The sequence below is a fragment of the Megalops cyprinoides genome, chromosome 6 (assembly GCF_013368585.1).
Source record: "Megalops cyprinoides isolate fMegCyp1 chromosome 6, fMegCyp1.pri, whole genome shotgun sequence".
In the NCBI taxonomy this organism is placed as follows: Eukaryota; Metazoa; Chordata; class Actinopteri; order Elopiformes; family Megalopidae; genus Megalops; species Megalops cyprinoides.
Window position 1 is genome coordinate 889765 of NC_050588.1, and position 10153 is coordinate 899917.

At 41.4% G+C, this 10153-nt stretch overlaps 1 protein-coding gene across 1 annotated transcript; it reads right to left on the reverse strand.

The window, feature by feature from the left end:
- Nucleotides 1-134: 134 nt before the first annotated feature.
- LOC118778858 (tubulin alpha-1C chain) lies at nucleotides 135-8340 on the reverse strand. The gene is made up of 4 exons (XM_036530620.1): nucleotides 8252-8340; nucleotides 1562-1784; nucleotides 1318-1466; nucleotides 135-1233 (listed from the first exon to the last, which is right to left on the reverse strand). The coding sequence occupies exons 1-4, from the start codon at nucleotides 8252-8254 to the stop codon at nucleotides 259-261; spliced, it is 1350 nt and encodes a 449-aa protein (XP_036386513.1). The 5' UTR covers nucleotides 8255-8340; the 3' UTR covers nucleotides 135-258.
- Between the last annotated feature and the right edge of the window lie 1813 nt (nucleotides 8341-10153).

A 10153-nucleotide genomic window follows, 5' to 3' on the forward strand; every position in this document is an offset into this window, starting at 1 on the left:
CCCCCCCCTTCCTCCCCTCACTCATTTCATGTTCTATCTGCTGTAATCTTTTTTGCTCTGTGAGCACTGTGTAGGTAACAAATCCACTCAAGTTTGTTTAAATTCAAATTCACATTTATTGAAACAGAGTGCCCAAAACATATATGTTAAGATTCACAGGGACAGAATAAAAGGGTGAAAGTGAAAAATTTTGGTCAAAACAGGAAAAAAAAGGCTTTTGAAAGGCAGTTTCTGGTGACCTGTGTTAAGACGCAGCATTTAGTATTCCTCTCCTTCATCTTCTCCTTCCATGCTGTCAGCTCCCACCTCCTCATAATCCTTCTCCAGGGCTGCCATGTCTTCCCTGGCCTCAGAAAACTCTCCCTCCTCCATACCCTCACCTACGTACCAGTGCACAAATGCACGCTTGGCGTACATCAGGTCGAATTTGTGGTCCAGGCGGGCCCAGGCCTCGGCAACGGCAGTGGTGTTGCTCAACATGCACACTGCCCTCTGAACCTTGGCCAGGTCTCCACCTGGAACCACAGTGGGGGGCTGGTAGTTGATACCAACCTTGAAACCAGTTGGGCACCAGTCCACAAATTGGATGGAGCGCTTGGTCTTGATGGTGGCGATGGCAGCATTGACATCTTTCGGCACCACGTCACCACGGTACAACAGGCAGCAGGCCATGTACTTGCCATGACGGGGGTCACATTTGACCATCTGATTGGCCGGCTCAAAGCAAGCATTTGTGATCTCAGCCACAGTTAACTGCTCATGATAAGCCTTCTCGGCAGAGATGACTGGAGCATATGTGGCCAGAGGGAAGTGGATACGAGGGTAGGGCACCAAGTTGGTCTGGAACTCTGTCAGATCAACATTGAGGGCACCATCGAATCGGAGGGAAGCTGTGATGGAGGACACAATTTGACTGATCAACCTGTTGAGGTTGGTGTAGGTGGGGCGCTCAATATCGAGGTTCCTACGACAGATGTCGTAGATGGCCTCGTTGTCGACCATGAAGGCACAGTCGGAGTGCTCCAGGGTGGTGTGGGTGGTCAGGATGGAGTTGTAGGGCTCCACCACAGCTGTGGACACCTGGGGAGCTGGGTAGATGGAGAACTCCAGCTTGGACTTCTTGCCGTAATCAACAGACAGGCGTTCCATCAGCAAGGAGGTGAAACCAGAACCGGTACCACCTCCAAAGCTGTGGAAGACCAGGAAGCCTTGGAGACCTGTGCACTGGTCAGCCTGGAGAAAGAGAGTGGTATCTTACCGTTAGACCAGAAACCCTGAGAAGAACACTTGAATGTGTCCACTTAGTTTAATACGCACCAGTTTGCGGATCCTGTCCAGAACCAGGTCAATGATTTCTTTCCCGATGGTGTAATGGCCACGGGCGTAGTTGTTGGCAGCATCCTCCTTACCAGTGATGAGCTGCTCAGGGTGGAAAAGCTGGCGGTAAGTCCCAGTGCGCACCTCGTCTGGGGAGAGAGATAAAGCCATAAGAGGGTCCCCCCCACAGAACAGGCCAAGCACTGCAAAGTACCGACTGTACCTGATGAGAAATACAACTCACCAATGACTGTGGGCTCCAGATCCACAAACACAGCCCTGGGGACATGTTTGCCAGCTCCAGTCTCACTGAAGAAGGTGTTGAAGGAGTCATCCCCTCCTCCAATGGTCTTGTCACTGGGCATCTGCCCGTCTGGCTGGATCCCGTGCTCCAGGCAGTAGAGCTCCCAGCAGGCATTGCCAATCTGGACACCAGCCTGGCCCACGTGGATAGAAATGCACTCACGCTGGACAAAGGAGGAAGAGGAAATATTCTCTGTATTGCTTTTACAAGTGACACTTTTCCAAAGAAACTCAGCACATTTCCAGCCACTACAATGACTTCTTTAATGGAATTAAAGCTCCATTTACGGATTATGTTTACGTACTTGATCATGCTAGATGCAACAGATTTGTCATGAACACGCTTGGGAGCAGTGGCATCGTGCCAATCAATTTAGGTGGGCACGTGTCCACCCAATGTTTTGTAAAAATGTATTCATAATTATTCAATCAAACAATAATCTGCCTACATCGTTAAGCCTGCAGTCAGGGTAACCCGGCCTAGATTTAGCTGAAATGAGCGAGCTTCCTCCGCCAGATCACACCTCTTAGGGCGTACTCACTCTAGGCCCAGTTTCCTTGTACCGTGCCAGAGCGCTATTATCCCCCCTCCCCACTCCCCCACTGGCCGGCGCTCACATTGCGCTTAACGTTCCAGGCTGAGCACGCTTACGTCATCACAATGCAAACTTTTTGTGTTGAAGAGAGGCGCTCTCGCACAGCACAGTGGAGTTCATGATTGTACTTTGTGGCTTATTTGGAGTCGTTTTGGGCGCGGTGACACATGGCCATCACACATGCCTTATAGATTTATCAATTATGCAATGCATAGATTTTCAGTTAATCGTGCTGCACGTGTAAGAATTTTTTTTACGGAGGCAGCTTACGTTTCAGTCATTATGCTAAGGGACAGACCAATATTTTGTGTCAGATTACAGTAGCCCAATCGCAGTAATGTTAGATAATGTTAACCAGTTACGGCTACTACTTGTGTGTGTGCTACTGCCGTCATTACAACAACAAACATCTTCTATTACTACTTGGATTACTTGGATTCTATTACTACACTTTTCAATTCATTCGAGAATATTTGGGGTAATAACGAGTCTGGTTCTCACCTTATTGATGAACGTGAATTGTAGTCGGCGAGTAAAGCTCCAAATTCCTCCCTCAACGTAAGCTGCCTCCATAAACATCTTATATGTGCAGCACGATTAACTGAAAATACCTGCGTTGCATAATCTATGATAACTGGCTGGGGAGCTAACGTTAGCCATCTAGCGATAGATTTGACAAATATAGCTAGTTAGCTAACAGGCTACCTATCTGAACGATTGTTGAAGACTAGCTACTTAAACAGGTTGGCTGCTTCATTTGTGATACTCTGACTAAGCCCCTGACAACAGCGCTTACATCGCCACGTAAAGTATGCTTAGTTTTATTTCGCTTGCTAGTAATCAAGCTAATGTGGGGATCCACAGTTATTTTTAGGTATAGATCTACAGAACTAACCAATCAAAGATTATTTTGGAGGAAGCCAGCTTGTTATATTTAAGGAAGTCATTTAGCTAATCAAATGATGGTTTAAAGGAATTATTATGATTGGGCGTGTAACTAACAGATATCCAGCTAACTGTTGCTATAACGGATATATTTGTTAAATCGCATCATTGGCGTCATATTCGACTTCCGTGCTCGGGCACGGTTAGCGATCACACTGATGCATATCGTGCCCGAGTCCAACTAAACCGTCTCTGGGCCCGCTTGAAGAGGTGGGAGCGATCACACTAGTCAAACTAACAGTCCCACAGACATATGCTGCAGTAGCCTAAAACTATGGAGTTAGATTAGTTTCTTTATTCACAAATAAATGTCACACAATTTACATTTACATTTATTCATTTAGCAGACGCTTTTATCCAAAGTGACTTACATAGGTTACAGTTCTTTACAATGTCATCCATTTATACAGCTGGATATTTACTGAGGCAATTGTGGGTTAAGTACCTTGCCCAAGGGTACAGCAGCAGTGTCCCAGCGAGGACCGAACCGGCATCTTTTCGGTTACGAGTCCTGCTCCTTAACCACTATGCTACACTGCCGCACCCGATTCACAAACAAATGTAACACGATTCACAAATATATTTCATAGCTTACAAATAAATGTCACACAATGCACTAATCCATTTCTCGAATCATATATAAATGTTACGCGATTCACAAATGTTAACGCAGTTACATTTATTTACAAACTGACGAATCTGCATTTACAAACCACCTGACATGGCTCGACAAATGCATTTTTTTCAAAAAGTCATTTTCTGTAACTAATCAGATGTCTCTAACAATTTCAGCCAATCACATGAACGTCAATTCGAGCGTATGATTGAATTTGACCACTGAAATTGTTAGACATCAATTTAGTTACAGAAAATGACTTTTTGATAAAAAAAAATGCATTTGTGGATCGAGCCATGTCAGGTTAGTTTCAAAATCCACAAAAAAATGCAGCGATATTCATGAATGTCAGGTGGTTTGTAAATAAATGTAACTGTTAACATTTGTGAATCACATAACATGAGAAATGGATTAGTGAATTGTGTGACATTTGTTTGTTAATCATGAAATGTATTTGTAAATTGTGTGACATTTATTTGTGAATAAAGAAACTAATCTAACTCCATATAAAACTCAAAATATATCACGCACGTGTCTACTTGGCTAGCTATTTAATCAATATGCTAGCACAGACATACTGTGAAGCTGCGTTATCAACTTATGTTAATGTTAGCTAGCTAATGTAATGCCAGCAATGTCTCCCATCCTTAGTTATAACAGCAGACCAGCTACAGCTCGTTTGTCAGTTTGTAGTTTTGCCTGTACCAATTACACTGTCCGTCAGTGCTTGCTAGCTAGCCCCCAACACAACACAGCATTTTCCATCTCCATGGCACGCATTTTGAACACAACTAGCGAACTATTTTCTGGCTGACGTTAACTAGCTAGCTAGCTAAATGTTAAAGTGCCAAACTTGCTTACTTCATTTCATTCTCATCGCATAATGCACTACGGCAACCGTAAATAGTTACATGGTTCGGAACTACTTACATGGTGTGTTTTTGCCGATGAATTTATGAGCCAGTTGTTTTTTGTGGACATGTGATTGTTCTGTGTGCCTTGTTTTTTTTTCCAGTCTGATGGAAACAGTAGCCTATGCAGTAACATACAGAATTTGACTGTAGTTCCCGACTTGTTGCTATTGTTCAATGTATGATCATCATCCTGTCAGTGACTATTTTATATTATTGTATTATTTCCATTGGTAGAATGAAGCAGAAAAAGTTAGAGGCATTTTATGGATTTAAAAATTACAGGACAGGACAAGGCAGATTTGGACCAAACAGAAGATGCTCCTGAAGCTTCATGCTCCATGCTTCATGAGGTTTTAAAAAAACTAAATTAAGGTCTTTGTGTTAGTACAATTAAGTCTAAATATTATGTTGGTTTTTCCCACTACAACAGCATTAATATACAGTATATGTATGTGTATTTATGTCTTGTGTGTGGTTTGGTACATGTTTGAAAATGGTGCCCACTCACAAATTTGGTTTGCATGACGCCCCTGCTTGGGAGAAATGTGGACAGATGAGCATAAACAAAAGGAACCGTCTTCAATGTATCTAGGTGTTTATGTTATCAGTCGGTAATTTGTTTTTTCATTTATAATTTGCTCCATTTGCCCCATTAATTTCATGTTCTATCTGCTCTAATTTGCCCAGAAGCAACTCAGTCCCTATCCACCATCAGTTACTTGCAGTTGTAACTGAAACACCACTCAAAATGAGTCTTGGCTATAAAAGGAAGCACTTTAAAATAAACAGTCCACCATTTAATACATTAAGGATAAGAAAACACTTAATGAATGTTGCATTGTTGAATGCAGCATTGCTTAAAGGTAAATCACCAGGAAAGGTGAGGTTCTGACTCAACAACTAATCACTGGTACTCAAATCACAAAACTCAAACTTCCTGCATTACTCATGGCTAGAACTATGACTCATTCCTTATAGGGCTATTACCCAGAAGAACCTACTTTTCAGTTTGTATATTTGAGCATACAGGCTTTGTATATGCTTATCTTAAACTTTGAAGATTGAAGTGTAATTTAGTTCTTTTCCCCAAAGTTGTATTCTTACCAAAACACATTTAACAGGCTAAGGAGGCTCTGCTGTGTTTCAGTGAATCATCTGTGAGACAGGTTTTCAGGTTTCATAACCACTGAAAGTGACATCTACCATGTTGCAAAAAACTTGCTTCCAGTTAATTATATAGGAGATGTTATCCTTTTTATTAAATTGTAACACTGTTCTGAGAGTTTATAATGAAACAAATATATCAGCCTAGATTTGCCCACAGACAAAAGATTTTCCTAACAACATTCAAACTTGTTGGAAAGACTCAGTTTGCATGCAGAGTAATGCTAAGGTTTTTATTAAATCCCTGATTTAAGGGGGTTGAAGTGTGTGTGCACTTGTGTGGAGAGACTCTTTTTCAGCAAATACTGGCTTAAGTCAGAATGCCCAAATCACCTGACTCACCAAGCCGGTGATCATATGCAGCTCAGAGACAGACCAAGCCTGTGTTTCCAAGGCCACTCGAGCCAACCTCATGACCACTGCTTTTTAGCAGATTCCAGAGCACCGTTCAGAGCCTTGATTTAATGTGAATGGGATGTGTTACATCCCCAACTCCCCAGCATACCGGGGATACCGCTTCAACAGTATGGGCTTTGCTTCTTCAAATACAGAGATAACCACAGCAGGGATATTTCAGGGGCATTAACAACAGCCTGCTGCCCTCACTTTGCATTGCTTGCCAGCTTACAACCCCCCATAACAATGGTATGATCAACGCATTCTTCAGATCTAATCCCCTTTACAATTGCAATTGAAAGTCAGCATGTTACAAACCTCCAGTTGGTTTGTCACGGGGAAGTACAAGCTAACCATCCAGCTCCAATAACTGCATGGGTGATGTTTAACCATTTTCCATCATAGATGACAGCGCAAAACATGCAGATCTTATCTAGTTCACAGAGAGGACCCCAAACATTTCTGAACAGAGGGTGTACGATAAGTTAATTTCAAGGCCTCCTTTGTGTCCGCCCTTTGTTGTATTGATATATGGATATTTAAGCAATCCCCCTCATTTGAATTCATTATTTGAATATGTGAATGTCCAACTGATTAAATCTGTAAATCAGATAATGAAGTTGCCATACAGATCACAATGGGCTTATTCAATGGCAGTCATTGTTAAAAAAAGAAAAAAAAAATCTTATAACTCATTTACTTAACTCAAGCAATGATCAAGGCCTATGAAAAAAACAAACAGCCTTAAGTGTGGTATGACTAGGTAAGAAAGACAGATGCAGAAAAAAAAGTGATCGTTTGAATTACACAAATTCAGAATGTTCAGTTGGTAACATGTGGCCTCTCTACTAGTAATTTCATTCTTAGGTATCACATCATTGTGTGGGCATATATTGCAGTATTTAGGACTTTTTTCAAATAAATTATTACTACTTCACTCTTCAAACAGGGACTGGGCAGGATGTTCGCATTCATTCTGTTACAGCATGAACAAGAATGAGAAGGATCTGACAGACCAGTAGTTTGTCTCGTGTTACCAACGGTGCGTGTTCTGAACCATTCGAGAGGTCCATTTATATGAACTCGCGCCACACGTAATACTGCAGTCTGTCAGTTACAGGCTAAGAAAACCTCAAGTTCCTTCGTTGTGCTTACAGTGGTCTAACGTGGAACATACAGCGGAAAGAGCACGTGTTCTCACATGCGGGCGAATAATTAGCTTCGTGGATCCACGTGTTTTCGCTAATATTTTTATACAGAAAATACTTTCAGCTGAATACTAATTTTTACAGTGTTGGACTAATACTTCTGACAGACTATGTAGCAGCGGTCTGTGTTCGTTGTGATGCATCTTCTCATTCACCACTTTAAGTTCTTATGTTTTTGTTGTAATTAATTTGATCTATATCAATGATATATATATATATATATAGATAGGAGAGAGAGAGAGAGAGAGAGAGAGAGAGAGAGAGAGAGAGAGAGAGAGAGAGAGTGAGAGAGAGTGTGTGTGTGTGTGTGTGTGTAATGTGTTATAAATTCATCTGCATAAACAGTTACTGCGTTCTACTTCTGTTCTTGCCCTGAGAGGGCTGGCCGCGTGCCGGCTCTCCGCAGTAGTCCACGCGGCAGTAAGAGAGGACAGGAGGGGTCAAGGGAAGAGGAAAAAGACCGCCCATACAAAGAGATCTCATCTGTGGCGCAGTAACAAAACTGCAACTTACAGCCGAGCCATAAACAGCTAAAATTAACAATGTGTCACAAGGGATACCACTGAAAATACTGATCAAGAAATCAAAAACATTGTAGCGACGTGATCAAAGGATAGATACTGTGTTTTGCTATCATTCATTATTTCGACAGTTATTAGTTAGCTACTTACAAAGTTGAAATAAAACTTAGGTCCCAATTGTGTAACTTTGATTGACAATATACAGATATGTCTATTTATGTAAACCATATCTTGAACAAATAAATAGCTGTTTTTAAGGTCTCATACTTACCATTTTAAAGCCGAGTTGAATTAAGATGTAGATAAAGAAGAAAAAGTTCTTTACGTTTAACTCTCACGCAGAGACCTTTATGAGTCTATTGTGAGAAGTTTCCGATTGAGGCTGGGTGGGGCATTTTATACCATTTCTGAAATTTGTCACAAAGAGGCGGGCATTACAACTCGAGACCGCCCCTTTTTTAAAAAAATGCCTAATTTAATTGGTCAAAATAAGAAGAACGGTGGTTTCTCATTGGGCCATCTATAAATTTTAAACGATTAGTCTTGTGACTATTAATAAGGAAGACGCCGTTTTGACCGGAAAATGTAAGCTAGGTTAGCTAAAGTATGTCACCGAAAGATAACAGCAAACGGTCCGTAAATAGGTACAATCACACAGTTGGATCTGGGCAAGTCAGTGCATATTTATTTGCGTTACATAGAAATATGCGTATTTCCTCAAACACAGTCACAAATGCTGTTTTTTGGCAGCAATCTTGACAGATTTCTGTTGCCAGAAGTGTTTGAGAAAGCACTTTTTGTTGCCAACAGTTGCAAAACTAAATCGTTTGCTCATGAGAAAGCAGTTTTCCTCTTAAGGAAGCAGTGGCTCTGTTTTGCTCAACATCTTACATGTCTTAGTGAGCTTGTGTAACTCGAAGGTTTGGTCAACTTTAACGTACTACATTTAAAAAGACGAAGAAGAAAGGGTATCTGCTGGCAAGTGTATTTTGGGAAAATTAAAAATGCATGCTCCATTTTATTTCAATCGAATATGTACAGATATTTGCTGTTCTCTCATGGACAACTGCACATAGCAGGTAGCAAGACTGCTAACACACACTGCGTTTGCTGTGACGCAGATTCGGGGGGAGTATTTTCTGTTCAGCCGTTGTGTTTTAAGGTACGTGTCATGAAAACTGGCAGCAATGGGTAAATATGAGAGCTCTTCGAAATGTTTACGATTATTCAGGAAAGAACCCCCTGATATGCACACACCTTTCATGTGGTCCTTGTGGAAATCAGTGTAACTCATACACGTGCATTCAGCGTACTCAAAATTAATCGCTTTCACAGCGCCGCTACAGGGAATAAAATCTGTAACCTTGGTGTAATAGCCTTTACTGCGCCACACGAAAGCGTGTTAGACGTTCACCTCAGTGTTTTACGCATGTTACATTATCCGTGTAATGGGTGCAACAGAAAGTGTAGCGCACTGAAAAGGAGTCAAAACACTGGAATCTGGACCGGAGGTTCGAGGTATCCCGCTGTTGTTTTAAGTACCCTGAGCAACTGTCGTTTGTGTGCTTGTGAAAGCTACAACGTGAGATTGTTTAATTAACAAGGATAGCATGTATCGATTTAAATTACGTTAAATGTTCATGACAAATCACAGCTTTTGTGAGATCTGTGCTCTAAACCTTATTGTTCATTGCACTCAACCTAACCTAAAAGTTTATTCTCCGTAATTTAAATCGATTTCACTACATTTAGCTCCGTTCTGTAAAATAATTTGAATTTTGTAACACAAAAAAGCTATATTGTGAAACAATTAAGAGAAAGCTTTGGGATTACTTGCCACTTAATTATTCAAACTGCCATCCTTGTTAATTAAACAATCTCATGCTGTAGCTTTCGCAAGCACACAAACGACAATCTGCGGTGTTTCGTGAGCATACTCATTTATTCTAATTACGCCAATGGTGTCGATTATCCTGTGAATTATTTGTTTTATTGTTAATCAAGGAGGATAAAGGGGAACAGGATGAAAGTAATGATATATTTAAAGGTGGTAGTCGGGCATTCCCTTGTTTCCAACCCACCCGCCGCCACTGCTGTTGGTGTCCAAGTCTTAATTACGGGGGTCAACCCCCCCCTTCTTCCACCCGTAATTCAAACCCTGAATTTAAGCTTT